The sequence below is a fragment of the Brassica rapa genome, chromosome A03 (genome assembly GCF_000309985.2).
Source record: "Brassica rapa cultivar Chiifu-401-42 chromosome A03, CAAS_Brap_v3.01, whole genome shotgun sequence".
In the NCBI taxonomy this organism is placed as follows: Eukaryota; Viridiplantae; Streptophyta; class Magnoliopsida; order Brassicales; family Brassicaceae; genus Brassica; species Brassica rapa.
In genome coordinates, this window is record NC_024797.2 from 482,271 (window position 1) to 496,136 (window position 13,866).

At 37.9% G+C, this 13,866-nt stretch overlaps 5 protein-coding genes across 12 annotated transcripts; 2 read left to right on the forward strand and 3 right to left on the reverse strand.

Annotated features, from left to right (window-relative positions):
• Positions 1–571: 571 nt before the first annotated feature.
• On the reverse strand, positions 572–2,796 carry LOC103855514 (heavy metal-associated isoprenylated plant protein 6). The gene is made up of 4 exons (XM_009132506.3): positions 2,532–2,796; positions 2,143–2,435; positions 1,768–1,846; positions 572–1,489 (listed from the first exon to the last, which is right to left on the reverse strand). The coding sequence occupies exons 1-4, from the start codon at positions 2,674–2,676 to the stop codon at positions 825–827; spliced, it is 1,182 nt and encodes a 393-aa protein (XP_009130754.1). The 5' UTR covers positions 2,677–2,796; the 3' UTR covers positions 572–824.
• A 221-nt stretch (positions 2,797–3,017) lies between these two features.
• On the forward strand, positions 3,018–5,412 carry LOC103855517 (transcription factor-like protein DPB). 5 transcript variants are annotated; one of them, XM_018657701.2, is made up of 9 exons: positions 3,018–3,443; positions 3,607–3,692; positions 3,796–3,839; positions 3,985–4,047; positions 4,123–4,269; positions 4,354–4,422; positions 4,516–4,614; positions 4,688–4,758; positions 4,847–5,412. In XM_018657701.2, the coding sequence occupies exons 1-9, from the start codon at positions 3,256–3,258 to the stop codon at positions 5,169–5,171; spliced, it is 1,092 nt and encodes a 363-aa protein (XP_018513217.2). In that variant the 5' UTR covers positions 3,018–3,255; the 3' UTR covers positions 5,172–5,412. The 5 variants fall into 5 exon arrangements, with proteins under 5 accessions (XP_018513217.2, XP_009130756.2, XP_009130758.2 ...); XM_009132508.2 differs by having other exon boundaries at positions 4,850–5,412; XM_009132510.2 differs by having other exon boundaries at positions 4,129–4,269.
• LOC103855515 (FAD synthase) lies at positions 5,383–9,545 on the reverse strand. Of its 4 annotated transcripts, none has more exons than XM_033289153.1 (17): positions 9,243–9,545; positions 9,002–9,130; positions 8,543–8,588; positions 8,311–8,468; positions 8,114–8,231; positions 7,940–8,022; positions 7,610–7,669; positions 7,301–7,528; positions 7,115–7,211; positions 6,978–7,028; positions 6,808–6,888; positions 6,590–6,661; positions 6,413–6,475; positions 6,191–6,334; positions 5,969–6,026; positions 5,829–5,881; positions 5,383–5,752 (listed from the first exon to the last, which is right to left on the reverse strand). In XM_033289153.1, the coding sequence occupies exons 2-17, from the start codon at positions 9,100–9,102 to the stop codon at positions 5,675–5,677; spliced, it is 1,491 nt and encodes a 496-aa protein (XP_033145044.1). In that variant the 5' UTR covers positions 9,103–9,130; positions 9,243–9,545; the 3' UTR covers positions 5,383–5,674. The 4 variants fall into 4 exon arrangements, 3 of the variants coding, with proteins under 3 accessions (XP_033145044.1, XP_009130755.2, XP_033145043.1); XM_009132507.3 differs by having other exon boundaries at positions 9,002–9,162; XM_033289152.1 differs by having other exon boundaries at positions 9,002–9,151; positions 9,231–9,545.
• A 452-nt stretch (positions 9,546–9,997) lies between these two features.
• On the forward strand, positions 9,998–11,481 carry LOC103855518 (dual specificity phosphatase Cdc25). The gene is made up of 3 exons (XM_009132511.3): positions 9,998–10,223; positions 10,561–10,699; positions 11,069–11,481. The coding sequence occupies exons 1-3, from the start codon at positions 10,099–10,101 to the stop codon at positions 11,237–11,239; spliced, it is 435 nt and encodes a 144-aa protein (XP_009130759.1). The 5' UTR covers positions 9,998–10,098; the 3' UTR covers positions 11,240–11,481.
• Positions 11,482–11,788: 307 nt separating this feature from the next.
• Positions 11,789–13,640, reverse strand: LOC117133077 (secreted RxLR effector protein 161-like). The gene is made up of 2 exons (XM_033289205.1): positions 12,247–13,640; positions 11,789–12,074 (listed from the first exon to the last, which is right to left on the reverse strand). Exon 1 carries the CDS (start codon positions 13,606–13,608, stop codon positions 12,892–12,894), a length of 717 nt encoding a protein of 238 aa, XP_033145096.1. The 5' UTR covers positions 13,609–13,640; the 3' UTR covers positions 11,789–12,074; positions 12,247–12,891.
• Between the last annotated feature and the right edge of the window lie 226 nt (positions 13,641–13,866).

Consider the following 13,866-nt stretch of genomic DNA (forward strand, 5'->3'; position numbering starts at 1 on the left):
TTCTAAATGTTCAGTTTTTTCTTAAACAGGGTTTCAAAACTTGAAAGATTAATCAAGTATTGTTGACAAAAAAAACCCCAAGTATTTCTCCCTTTTCATAAATTCTTACAGCCTTCGTTTCCGAACATTCCAAAGGCTTAAGATCTTATCAACCGAAATAAAATACAGTATTTTACTAACAATTTTGTCTAATATAGTATGTATAAACATTGCGTTATAAATCAACCTAATCGAAATAAAGACCAGCCAGTATGTAGTGTCTTCCCTCCTTGTGATGAATGATTTAAAATGCGGTAACCGCCTCCGACGAGTCTTTTAATGTGTTGTCGGTTGTGTTATCAAAATATTGGACTTCCATCTTACGAATTTATACGAGTTGATAATATCATTGTATCAATATATATATAAATATAACGATTTAGAGCGACTCTTGGTCCTCTTGGAGACGGTGATAGTTGTAATGATCTTTCACAATAGACTTTCATGAACATTTCCTCTTTATTTATGTGGAACGTGGTGGACCGTTCACTTTCATCACAACTGTGAAAGATGCTTTATCTTAAAGAAAAAGTTTGAAGTAGCAAACATATACTTTCATTATGATCACTTGAACATTACATACATTAGCACAAACTAAGTTATTAAACAGAGGATTCAATATTATAGTAGAAGGAAACTATATTTATATGTATAGTCGGTAGAGTAAACCAGACCCATTTCTCTCAAAAACCGGTTATACCCCGGCCAGTTTCACCGGTTAAGATATAATTTTACCATATCTACCTTTCTTAGTTATTTACAATTTATTCCCCTTTCATTTCCACTTACATAACAGAACACCCTTCTGGATTCTCATCGCTAAACATCTGAGGAGCACGCATATGAGCATAAGGATCTGCATATCCTTGATGGTTCATATACGGTTGTGGTGCTTCTTGTCCATACCCTTGGCCGTATCCTTGATTCGTATACGATTCTTGTACATATCCTTGGTTAGTATACGGTTCTTGTACGTACGATTGAGATGATTGACCTTGCATCATGTAGTGTTGACCGTACATTTGTCCTGGTGGGTAGTAATACATGGGCTGAGGTGGATAGCCATAACCGCCATACTCCGATTTCTTCACATCCACCGTAGCACCACCGTCTCCGCCTCCGGCTGAGGAAACTTCTTTCTTCTTGTCACCACCACCGTCTTTCTTTTCCCCCACATCTTTGTTCTCTTTCTTTTCACCACCATCCTTCTTTTCTCCGACATCTTTGCTCTCTTTCTTTTCACCAGCATCTTTATCCTTCTTCTCGCTACCAGCTGAAGCTGAAGCCGCCGCCGCTGCTGCCACGGTGGCTCCTTCCTCTTTTTTCGGTGGAACAACTTCGACGTTGCGTTTAAGCTTCTCGTTGAGATAAGGAGTGAGTTGTTTAACGTCAATGATCCCCTTCAGTATCACCAAGTCTTTGGCGCTATCGATGGCAACTGAATTAACCCCTGTAAAATAAACATTCAAACATTAATAAACTAATTTATAACTAATACAATAATTAAGCTCATAGATTAGATTAGGCTAACCAGTTCCTAGCTAACCCTTTGATTTTTTCGACTAAAATAATAAATAGAGAAGTAGTTTTTTTTTTTTTTGTAACACTAATAGAGAAGTAGTTATATTTAATCTTTTGTTGCTTCCATCACCAACCGTATCAATTAATATATTTGAGACTAATAAGAACGCTTCAAAAATGGATTTGATTAGGATCGTATAAACTCACCCTTAATCTTGTTGACTATTCTTTTGATTTTGTGTTCACAACCTTCGCAATGTAATTTAGTCTTTAGAACCACCGTACTCTGCATCACATCAAAATAAAATTACGATCAATATTTGGTTAGTTTTTAAAATTCTGATTAGCGAAATAATTTAGTTATTAAAAAATATTATTAGAAAAGCTATTCATCCAATGAAATAATTGGATAAGAACGAGTGTAAATATAAATATACGGTAAAGTTTTGAAGTGCATACACGTTACAGACCACATGCAAAAGGACTGACGTATGAAACTTCAATTTATTATATACTTTCCCTATCTGACTTTTATATATGTTTTCTTCTTTAATTTTTTTTTTTTAAAGATAGTGCTATTACCTCTTTTGGTGGAGCAGGAGGAGGAGCTGTCTTCGCTCCTTCTTCTTTCTTCTTCTCTTCTTTTTTGTCTCCGGCGGGTTTCTCATCGGCGGGCTTCTTCTGGGCGGGTTTCTCATCCGACACCTTCTTTTCACCGCCTGAAGGAGGAGGAGGAGGAGCCTCTTTCTTGGGAGACACGATTTCGACCTTTCTCTTAATTCTCTCGGCGACTTTATCCCGAACTGCCTCTGCATCTACGTTCCCGACCACCGTCATTTTGTTGTCTTTATAATCAATCTTCACGTCTTCAACGCCTGAGTTACATAACAAAGAATCAAAGAACTCGCGTTAGGGTTATGAACTTGAGGCTATTCGTGGAGAAGAGGAACGTTTAATCATTATAATAATACCTTTGTAATGTTTCAATAGTCGTTTGATTTTCTTGCCACAACCTTCGCAATGCATATCAAGCTTCATGACTGTGACGTTGACTGGCTTCTTCTCTCCTTCAGGCTTCGTCGCCGTTTCTTCCTTCTTCTGACTGACCTTACCCATCGTATACTAGATAGAAGAATCACACTGTTTTGATTTATTTCCCTTTGAATATACTCTGGAATTATAAATCCGAGAGAATATTTTTGTTTTGAAGAGAAAGGAGAAAGAGGAGGAGGAAGAATATATATAGACGGTGTGCAGTTAATGTGTCGATGATGATATAAAACTTTATTATTATGATGATGATGTGTAATGTATGTAAGCACATACATACATACATAAAAGGTCAGATTAGTAGGCGAGACAAGAGATTTGTTTGTTTTCATGCCGTCTAGCTGGACTCGTCATTAAAATGGGCACTTTTCGATGCGGACGAACGATGACGTATTAAATGACGGCGTTTTACCTGACTTGATGTAAAATGACGGAGCTATCCTCGGCCCATTGGGCTTGGGCTTTTACTTTTCGTTTTTGTGACACTTGGATGTTTTTGACTTTGTGGCTTTTATCATCTCGTCTTCTCAGATCGATTCCTCCTCCGTCAAAATCCAAAAATCATCACTTTTCTCCGATTGCAACCGCGCGAAAATCGAATTGAAAGTGAGTAATCGTCTGGGCATTCCTCAAAAGTCAAGTCGAATGACAACTCCTCCTTCCAATTCTATTCACAACCATCATGAAGATTCTCCCGTAAAGAACCCTCCTAGTACGACGGTTTCAGCTCAATCGGTGTCCTCTAGCGGCAGCATGGGCTCGCCTTCCGAGCAAACCACCACCGTAGCTACTACACCTGCTAGCGACGATCCTGCTTCTCAATTAGCTTCTGGGTATGTCAAATTGCTCAACTTTCCACCTCTCTTCTTCGATCAAACTTACCAAGCTTGAATCTTTTGTTTCCTGATATGTAAAGACTTAAAATTGCTTCACAAAATGTATAAAGTCTGCCTCTTTGAATACTTAAGTTTGTTTAACTGATCGTTAATGTTATAGCAGTGGTCAGAAGAAGAAGAGGAGGGGACAGCGTGCGTCTGGTCCTGATAAAAACGGAAGAGGCCTTCGTCAGTTTAGCTTGAAAGGTCTCAATAAGTTTTTTATAGCTTTGAATTGTGGTTGAAAGATGAAAGCCTCTTTGTTTTTGTTTATTCATTTAACTCTTCTTCTCTTCCTGCTTCCTCTCAGTTTGTGAAAAGGTGGAAAGCAAAGGAAGGACTACTTACAACGAGGTACTACCCCCTAGTTTTTTTTCTCAAAACAATGTTTCTGCTTTACTAGAAGTTCCTTTCGCTTGTGTGTTACGTTATCTTCATGGAACTGTTTACAAGATGTAGCTCTGTGATACGGTATCTGACGGGTGTAAACTACTTTCAGGTTGCGGACGAGCTTGTTGCTGAGTTTGCACTCCCAAATAACGATGACACATCCCCTGATCAGGTATATGCGATTCTTTGATAGTTTAATAACATGAATTATGATATAATTACATCGTCTGAGTTCCTTTTAAAACAGCAACAGTATGATGAGAAGAACATAAGAAGGAGAGTATACGATGCTTTAAACGTCCTCATGGCTATGGATATAGTCTCCAAGTATCAGAAAGAGATTCTGTGGAGAGGTCTTCCTCGGTCTAGCTTAAGCGACATTGAAGAATTGAAGGTTTTCAAACCCCCAACTTTCTCTGTTTGCTTCAAAGCTCGTTTAGAATAATTTTACTGAATATTGAGTTTATAATCTTTGCAGGCTGAACGACTCTCACTTAGGAGCAGGATTGAAAAGAAAACTGAATATTCCCAAGAACTGGAAGAACAGGTAATGGACACCACTGCTTGATCTTCTGTCTCTATCTTATCATAAAAGATTCTTACATTGTTCCTCTTCCTTCTTATGTGTGTGTGTGAAAAGTATGTAGGCCTTCAGAATCTGATACGGAGGAACGAACACTTATATAGCTCTGGAAATGCACCTAATGGCGGTGTTACTCTTCCATTTATCCTCGTCCAGGTAAGCTTCACCAAAGCAGACCAATAGCATCTCTTGGTTCGGTCATTGCCTGATTGCTGTTGTTTTGCATCAGACTCGTCCAAATGCGACCGTAGAAGTGGAAATATCAGAAGATATGCAGCTCGTGCATTTCGATTTCAACACGTAAAATGAACTAAAACATTAGATTTGATCTTCTCTTTTCATCCAAATGCCCTCCATAAAACTGCATGACATCTCTTGTCTCTATTAGCAGTACTCCGTTCGAGCTCCACGACGACAATTTTGTCCTCAAGACGATGAAATTTTGCGACCAGCCGCCATTGAACAACGGTCACAATAACAACAGCCATGAAACTTCTCACAGTTTCGTGCCGGAAGAAAATAAAGAAGGCCTCAGCACCGATCCTAAGCTGCCTCAGCAAGTGGATACGGACCAGTCTCATCATCAACTTCATGCTCAGCCACAAATCATTCCAACGCCTGTGACTATCAACGCTTCAGCAGCCAGTAATGCTCCGGTGACATCACCGCCTCTCTCGGGTATCATAAAGTCAAGCGTGAAGACAGAGAACTAAAACACAGCGTAGTTCGAAAGTTAATTTAGAATTCTGGAGACAGATGATGTTCTTCCTTTTACTGTTTTAGTGCTGTATTCGATCAAGAGCCTCGCAGTCGCAGATGATAGATACCAGCTTAAACAGAGGGAAAGGAGTGTATAAGGTGTTTTGCTCTGTTCTTAGGTCTTAAGGCTATACCATGGACAAAGTTACAGTTTCAGGTAGTTCATTAAATAATAACATAGTTGTGCCTTGTAAATTCAAACAAAGTTGGGGTCAAATCTTTGAATCAAGTCTCTAGAATGCAACATAACCATCATCATTCTTAAGCCGTTCATGAATACAAAACCATCAACATTCTAGAATGCAACATTACCATCAACTGCTGCGGTTTCTTTATAAGTGTATCCTATTCTCTCCGGTTGCTTCCTCTCAGTGTCTTGTGGCCCAGTGCATAGAAGCCATTCAAGTGGTGGCCCTTGAAGCTGCCTCTCAAGCTCTACCAGTAACTCACCCTGTATCTATTTCATGTCTACGAATACACCCTCCTTGAATTTCTTGCATAGACCCTGTACGGCTAAGTCAATCCGTGCATTATCCTGTGGAAACATATAATACAAGGGAAACTTATGAGTCTTGAAGGAAATAAATGAAAGCAGAGCTTGTATTGTGTACCTTTCCCTTCAAGGTAATGATGATAGGACCTTGTCTGGATTTCCGGTAACACCCTGTGAAAAAGATTGCGGTTAAATACAGAGAGACTTTAGATGCTCTGTATGTTAAACTATATTATAGATAGGTCAAATGTATTATACCAAGATATATGTCTGGGAACTCAAGACCAAGTTTGGAAAGAGGTTCTGCAACTTCAACCTGCATTCCAGGAAACAAAATAAACAGCAAATCCAAACTCATTCTACAAAAAGAAACTAAGAAAACTTTCTGCAAGTGACTATTCTCTTAGTTAAACCCAGATTCATGCATGAAAACCAAAGAAATAGCAGTGTCATTGCAAGAAACGCGCAAGAAAAACATACATCTGTCAAAGATGTCATCAAGCGCTTTGACTCCATGAGTGATGTACTTCCACCCAATTTAGTTAGCTCGGTCAGACATTCCCACTCTTTCTCGAGCTCCTCAGTGTTTGTAGCGGCAAGAACAATCACATTGCGGCACTTGATCTACAGAAAATGACCCGTGATCAGTGATTGAATGGGTATCAAAATTTTTTTTTTTTGAAGAGTTGTGAGAGTACCTACCAATGGCACTGAGAGCTTTTCGTGATGCAGTAGTTCAGTAATTCCTTCCGGCAACTGAGCCATCTGAAAAGAGAAAAGCAATCCACTTGGTGAGAGACCATATGCTATAAACTTTTAGCTATTTTGTCTGAAGATAGATAAATTCATTAAAAAGGTTATTCTCATGACAAAACTCACTTCATTCCTGTCACCTGTGCACTGCTCGCTGATTAGATGCCTCAGGTATTCCTCAAACTCTTCATCAGGCGCCTGAATAAACGAATTTATTAGCTTCTTACATTACAATCTAGTGGTGATTTTTGTTCACTTACTGACACTCAGATGCATTGAGATGTTATGGCATTTATCAAACTATCTTAACCATGAGCCTGTGTTAAAATGAAAGAGAAACGTACCAGGCGAACCCCAAATGCCTTAGCAACACCAGCCAGAGTAACATCTGAATGCAAAGGACCAACTCCTCCATATATAAACACCTCCAAAAAGCATCAATCACAAAAAAAAAAAAACTGTCAGTTATATCTTACCAAGACAAAACCTATGATCATCTGTTTAACGGACTTACCATATCACAGATAGATCTTTGGCGGTCAACTTCCTCGGATACAGAATCTACCTGATTAAAGAAACACAGTGAATCGATAAGAAACAAATTACTTTCTCTGGTTGATGCAACAAAGACAATGAGTAAATCTAACTCACATCATTCCGAAGAACAGAAGTTTGTTGCACCGACCAACCAACAGAAGTCAGCTTTTTACACAGAGACAGTCCTAACTGATCTTCAACAGTGCCGGACCTGAGCTATGGAGCATATAAATGGGTTGGAAGAAATTTCATTGCACTTAGTAGAATACACAGGAACCTTTTAAGAAGCAAATGACTTACAGAATCTCATCGCCAACAGCAATAACTGAGGCCAAAAGCACCTCGTGTTTTTGTGAATCACTTCCTACGTCATTCTTAACTGAAGCATTTTTCTTGACTCTGCCTGCCCTCTCTAACCTCCCATCAGAAAGCAAATAAGCAGGTTTGAATTTCTCTTTGCTGCTGGTGTCGTTAACAGACAACAACGCGTTGGGAACAGTATCATGAATACTCCCAATTGATGTATATCTGTATAGTAACACAATATAACATGAATTGTTACGAAAGACAAATACTTTTACAGTGAGTGACTGTGGGAAGGACTTTTACCCCTGGTCATAAAGAGTGCAATACTTGACCTTGCAAGTTAGGAGAAACGCCCAAACATCTCTGCACAGGAAGCATTAAAAAAAACATAATTGCTATAGTTTCCAATTTTTCAAAACCTTTTTATGGGTTAGACTGTCATATTTTGGCTGTACCAGTAACAGTGACACATGAGTGCAAGTTGATACATCAATCAACTTTATTTTTATACAAATATATCTGAAAAAATTGTTATTGGACGTCAAGCACACTGATTCATAAAACCACCAATCCATATTTATTTGTAGATTTAGTGGAAAGAGCAACCAAGAGAGAAAGCAATAAGAAGGATACCTATATGACCAATCCAAAATAGGATTCACCCTCATAAAGGGCGGCCATCCAGGGGAACTAGGAGAGAACTGCTCTTGACCAACCTGGAATAAATCAATGAGAAGCAATCAATCACAAGGATCAAAACTTATCACAAGTTCTACTGATACTTGAGAGGTTTGAAGAGAAGCTAACCGCAGTAGGATCACCAATTCGTACGCCAAGAAAAATAGCTCTGATAGGGTTAGCTTTTAACAGTGCCTCCAGCCCGGATTTGAAATCTTGACGAATGATATCAAGCTGGATACCGTAACTGTCAATTATAGAATGAGAAGATTAGCTAACAAGAAGAAGAAATTAAAATATCATTTGGGAGCAAAACATTTTCTTACGTTTGAGCTGCATCATAAGTGAATGCATTGATCTCAGTGAATGCAGAAGGGCTCTCGAAGTATATGGTCCGGACTGGAAAACTTGATAGACCTCCGTTAGAAGAGCTCAGCTCTTTCTTATGCAAAAAGTAGCCGGCTCTAAGAAGGTGCAGTAACACCTAAAAACATAATGAGAGAGAGAGTCACTACTATTACTAAGGAAGCTAGAAAAAATTAAGCAGTTTGAACTTACAGTGGAATCTTTTCCTCCATTGAAACTGAAGGCGACTTCTTCAATACTGCAGAAGCCGAGAGAGTATCAAGAATCAGTAAAGTAGATAGCAATACACACATACAATGAAATGAACACGACTCACACATTTTAGTTAGACCTGATCATGATTAACATGATTTGGTGTGTAATCAAACTTGCAGTCTCTAGTACAATACAAATCTTTGCATATAAAAGCTATTGATTCAAATCCTTTAGACTACTGATCCTCTAACGAATGTGAAATAAATTATTTACTTTACTTCATGAAAAGATCCTATAATGTCAAAGAGACAAGATGTAAAGAGTTTCTCTTCAGACAAGATACTAGTACTAGCAAAATTAAACCTTTTTTTTTTTTTGATAAATTAAACTATTTTTCCGGTCAAAGTTTGTAAGAGAAATGAATCTGAAGATGGAAGAGAAGAGGAGGGAACTGACGAGTAGAGAGAAAGAGCTCTTCTGATGACGAAGATGGCGTTGTTGTACTTGGTCTTCAACCTCTTATCGTCGCTTTCTCCGATCGCTTTGTCGATCTCCATCTCTCTTTCTCTTCTCCCCTGTGGCAACCTACAATTCAAAAATGCTCTCAATGATCAGAACTCTAGGAAACCATAAAAACTTCAATGCTTTGAAATTGGAGTCAGATTGAGGAGTTTATGGGTTAGCTGAAAGTGCTCACCTTTAACAGATTTGCTGGAGATGATTGATGATGATAGATAACAGAAAGGAGACTTTCTTGTACTATAAAAATTGAAACTTTATGGATATTTTTATTATATTCCAAAGTTTCAATTCTTTATTGCCACACCCGATCTATCTTAAACCCACCAAAAATCTCCATATGTGAACATAAAAAACAAAATTTTATGGTAGAGAAAGACAAAAGCTTGCTTATTCAAGATGTTCTTCTTTGCAAAAAAAAAAAAAATTGTAAAAAGAAATTAAAATTATCCCTGCAACATTTTATTAGAACATGGTTAGAAATCTAAGCAGTTCACCAGCATATATAAATTTTTATTAAACGGGTTTATTAGCTTTTATCAAATACAATCATAGTTTAACTGACACTGTAAAAAAAAACAGCAATACCAAAACGTCATTCTAAAATATTTATTTCTTACACATTTATTGGAAAAATATATTTTTCCGCTTAAATAAAAAAAAAAATTATTAGACTTAATAAATTTCGTTTTCATACGAAGAATAGTTATAAAGAAAAGTTACGGTCAAGGTCTTTTTTTTTTACACAGCAGACCGAACCCGCTGAAGGACATAGAGGGTCTCATTTTAAAAAAAAAAAAACCCGCTGAACGACATAGAGGCTCTCTTCTCAGATAGAAATTAAAAAAAAAGTTATTGCGGTGAGCGTTGATCGAACACGCGACCTTCAGATCTTCAGTCTGACGCTCTCCCAACTGAGCTATCCCCGCTTGTTGATTACCTCTGTGTATAGTTTAATATAACGTCAAAAATAATCGAAGCACACTTGATGATGTTCGTAGAAGAAGGAAGCCAAGGTGTTCTAAAGGACGGTGATGAAAAGCATCTGTTCTCTTTTCGGCAGAAAGAAGAAGATGGCGGCGAGAAGCATCTCTTACATAACCTCAACTCAGCTCCTTCCTCTTCATCGTCGTCCCAACATCGCCATCATCGATGTCAGGTTTGACTTTCAAATTACACTACCGTTTTGAGTCACTAATCTAAATCCTATTCAGCAATAATTTTAGATCGAATCAATCTGATTGCTCTTTAGGTTAAAGTTTAGCTCTACCATGTACTACTGATATGAATTTTAGGACTTTTGATCCCTGCTTGATTAGTATTTAACTAGAGAAATCTCATCAATGTTCTGTAAAGGTGAAGTTTTGTTTGAATCTCATGAGCTTGGACCAAAGCTTTTGTGGTTAGGTGTCTGAGAAGTTAATAAAGGATCCAACTTTTATTTGTAATACATAAATATGGCTATAAAAATCGGGACTTTTGTTTTTGTTTCCCAGGGATGAAGAGAGGAACTATGACGGACATATAGCTGGTTCGCTACACTATGCTAGTGGTTCGTTTGAAGACAGGATCTCTCATCTTGTTCAAAATGTCAAGGATAAAGACACACTTGTCTTCCATTGTGCTCTGAGCCAGGTCCTGTCTCTCTCTCTCTCTCTCTCTTATTACACACTTTTCACTTTTCCCACAATATCTTTGTTTGAGGCTACATAAAAGGAACACTCGCCAATGATTGAATAATACTTTTTTTAATCTGTGCATTAAGTGGATGAAGATGGACTCTTCTTGGTGAAGATTTCAATTAGTTATAGTTTTTCGTCTTGAAGTGGCCCTTTATGTGTCAAAAATGGATTCAACATAGAGAAGAATCACATTGTCTTGCAACTGGTTTGCTATATGGTTGCTTAATGTATGCCATCGTGTAGGAACTTTCATTGCATTCTTTAGAAATAACAATCGAATATGAAGTGATTTGTTAAGCTTCTGAAACCAAATTCATTGCAGGTTCGTGGCCCAACATGTGCAAGAAGACTGGTGAATTACCTCGACGAGAAGAAACAAGAAACTGGAATAAAAAACATAATGATCTTAGAACGTGGCTTCAATGGCTGGGAAGCTGCTGGTAAACCGGTTTGCCGCTGCGCCGACGTTCCTTGCAAAGGTGACTGCACCTAAGCCTTACTGAACCATTGGAAACCTAATTGATCTCCACATTTGTCGATGTGTATCAGAGATGATGATTACTACTATTCATGAAATAATCTCTTGGCCATTATGCCTGGTTGTTGTTACCTCTCTCTATTGACAATCACAATATTAAAGAGCCCTTTCGATATGTATTGGGCGTCGTCAAAGTCACGTTTATTGTCTTTAGATAACTCTCTCAACACTTACAATGACAGTTCTATTGCTGATTTACCAAAGACTAGTTGAATCATTTGGAAAACTCTAGTCTATCAATATATTAAAAAAATGCGATTAGTGTTTCAGAGCTGGCACTGAGATTTTGTGGGATGTAAGATTTGGTAAAGATTTCAATAATTTTTTTAAAACAAATTTGGAGTTTTGTATGTAATTTTTCTACAAAAAATTTGAGAATTTTGAAACAAATATTTTATTTTGCTTTTCCCAAAATCGGGGGTATGTGATTATGTGTACTATATGTTCTGTCTGCTTTTAAACAGTGTGTTTTCAATTTGAATGATAGGTCTATTGTGATTTCGCTAGTCTTAATTTAGTTAAATTTCTACATTAATACGCAACATATGATTCGCATGGTAACAAGGGATCAAACATAACATGATGTCATGTTACAGTTGAATTAACGAGCATAACATGATGTCATATTTCATAAAACATTAATTATGGGGCATGGATTGTATCATTACTCTCCCATGACCCTCTTGGAATGCTGTGGTGGTTATTCACGTCGGCCTCAACTTCCTCTCCTGCTATCTTCTCCGCCATCAGGATTCTTTGTGCTCCGGCAACAAGCAGCTCCTCCGGCAGTCTAATAGTCGTAGCCACGACCATTACCACAAGCAATAAGAGGGATAAAGATTTGGTCTTCTTCATGGCTCTTACTTAGCTTTTTTTTTTTTATAATTCAACAACTGATGATTCTGGCACACTATAAATAGAAGAACTTAGTGAATTGTGGCATTATAGTTAAACAGTGTTACCTTCACCACATGAAATATTCATCCAAAAATAGTAGTGCGCACTATAGTTTTGTTTTCTTATCTATTAATGTCAGATCATTCAGGTGGTGCTTAACAGATTGGATTAGAATAATTTTATCCACCAATGACGATGCACCACCTTCACCATCAAGACGGTAAAGTCGCAGACTCTGAGCTTTGATAAGAACGTATGAACAGAACACAAACACAAACTTAATAAAACTGTTGCTTTGTTTTATTTATCTTTCTTAACTTTCTTTTCTTTTTCTTATGAGATCATCTTACACTTTGATCTCTTTATATAGGCAATAGGAACCTTAACTTTTATCCTATTACATGTTGATCTAGGAATCTTATCTTTAACTTATCTTAATCCTAAATCTAATAGATTTTGTTATTCATCTTTCCTTTTTTATGAATAACTTGTTTCCTAAGCTTTCTCTTGAAGCTTATCCAACATTCTCCCTTCTAAGCTTCAAGCCATTTTCTTGAACTTGAATCAAGTCTCTCATCTCCTTGAACTTGATCCTGGCTAAAGCTTTAGTTAGGATATCTGCTTTCTGCTTCGTCCCGGGCACATGCTCCACGTCTATCAGTCCTCGTTCCACGCACTCCCTTATGAAATGAAACCGCTTATGAATGTGCTTACTTCTTCGGTGAAAGACCGGGTTTTTTGGCCAAAGCAATGGCCGATTTGTTATCAACCCTTATCAATGTCTTCTCTTCTTTACTTCCGGTTATCTCACTCATAAGTTCTTGCAGCCATATCGCTTGTTTCGTGGCTTCTGTTGCAGCCATGTATTCTGCTTCACATGACGACAAGGCTACTACGTCCTGTTTCTGAGAGCTCCAGCTGATAGGTGTTTCTCCAACGCAAAATATGTAGCCTGTCGTGCTCTTTCCATCATCCGGGTCTGTGTTGTGACTACTATCACTATATCCAATAAGTTTCTGCATCTTTTCTTGCTTATACTCCAATCCATAGCTTAGAGTTCCCTTAAGATATCTTAAAACTTGCTTTAATGCTTTCCCATGTGATTCTCGAGGTGAGTACATGTACCTGCTTAGAATTCCAACTGAGAATGCCATATCTGGTCTTGTATGCATTAGATACCTTAAACATCCTATTCTCCTTCGATACTGAGTAGCATCAATCTCTGCTTCATCCATGGCTTTTGACATTTGTAAACCAAACTCCATAGGAATGTGAGTTAGATTACATCCATCCATGTTTGTTTCTTCTAGAACACGACGTGCATAAGCTTCTTGATGTATTGTTATACCATTCGGTCCTTGCTTAACCTCTATCCCGAGATAGTATGTAAGTAACCCGAGATCAGACATCTCAAATTCTTTAGACATTGCTTCTTTGAACCCTTTAACTGCCGTGACTGAGTTACCTGTTACGAACAGATCATCAACGTAGGTCGCAATAATGAGCAAGAGTTTACCTTCTTGCTTACGGTAAACCGAACACTCTTTTGCACATCTTGAGAACCCGAGGCCTTTTAGGATTTGATCCAGCTTTGTGTTCCAGGCACGAGGCGCTTGTCTCAACCCATATAGAGCTTTGGATAGTTTGAAAACTTTATGCTCATCTCCCTTCTTTTCAAACCCTTC

What these genes read in the sequence shown, in the direction of transcription:
- LOC103855514 (XM_009132506.3), bottom strand. Translation starts at nt 2,676, where the DNA reads ATGGGTAAGGTCAGTCAGAAGAAGGAAGAAACGGCGACGAAGCCTGAA. An exon ending in CTCCTGCTCCACCAAAAGAG is followed by an intron (nt 1,847 to 2,142) that starts GTAATAGCACTA and finishes GATGTGATGCAG; the next exon opens with AGTACGGTGGTTCTAAAGAC. An exon ending in AATAGTCAACAAGATTAAGG is followed by an intron (nt 1,490 to 1,767) that starts GTGAGTTTATAC and finishes TTTATTTTACAG; the next exon opens with GGGTTAATTCAGTTGCCATC.
- LOC103855517 (XM_018657701.2), top strand. Translation starts at nt 3,256, where the DNA reads ATGACAACTCCTCCTTCCAATTCTATTCACAACCATCATGAAGATTCT. An exon ending in GCTTCTCAATTAGCTTCTGG is followed by an intron (nt 3,444 to 3,606) that starts GTATGTCAAATT and finishes TTAATGTTATAG; the next exon opens with CAGTGGTCAGAAGAAGAAGA. An exon ending in TTCCATTTATCCTCGTCCAG is followed by an intron (nt 4,615 to 4,687) that starts GTAAGCTTCACC and finishes GTTTTGCATCAG; the next exon opens with ACTCGTCCAAATGCGACCGT.
- LOC103855515 (XM_033289153.1), bottom strand. Translation starts at nt 9,102, where the DNA reads ATGGAGATCGACAAAGCGATCGGAGAAAGCGACGATAAGAGGTTGAAG. An exon ending in TGCACTCTTTATGACCAGGG is followed by an intron (nt 7,529 to 7,609) that starts GTAAAAGTCCTT and finishes GTTACTATACAG; the next exon opens with ATATACATCAATTGGGAGTA. An exon ending in AAAGATCTATCTGTGATATG is followed by an intron (nt 6,889 to 6,977) that starts GTAAGTCCGTTA and finishes TGCTTTTTGGAG; the next exon opens with GTGTTTATATATGGAGGAGT.
- LOC103855518 (XM_009132511.3), top strand. Translation starts at nt 10,099, where the DNA reads ATGAAAAGCATCTGTTCTCTTTTCGGCAGAAAGAAGAAGATGGCGGCG. An exon ending in ATCGCCATCATCGATGTCAG is followed by an intron (nt 10,224 to 10,560) that starts GTTTGACTTTCA and finishes TTTGTTTCCCAG; the next exon opens with GGATGAAGAGAGGAACTATG. An exon ending in TCCATTGTGCTCTGAGCCAG is followed by an intron (nt 10,700 to 11,068) that starts GTCCTGTCTCTC and finishes AATTCATTGCAG; the next exon opens with GTTCGTGGCCCAACATGTGC.
- LOC117133077 (XM_033289205.1), bottom strand. Translation starts at nt 13,608, where the DNA reads ATGTCTAAAGAATTTGAGATGTCTGATCTCGGGTTACTTACATACTAT.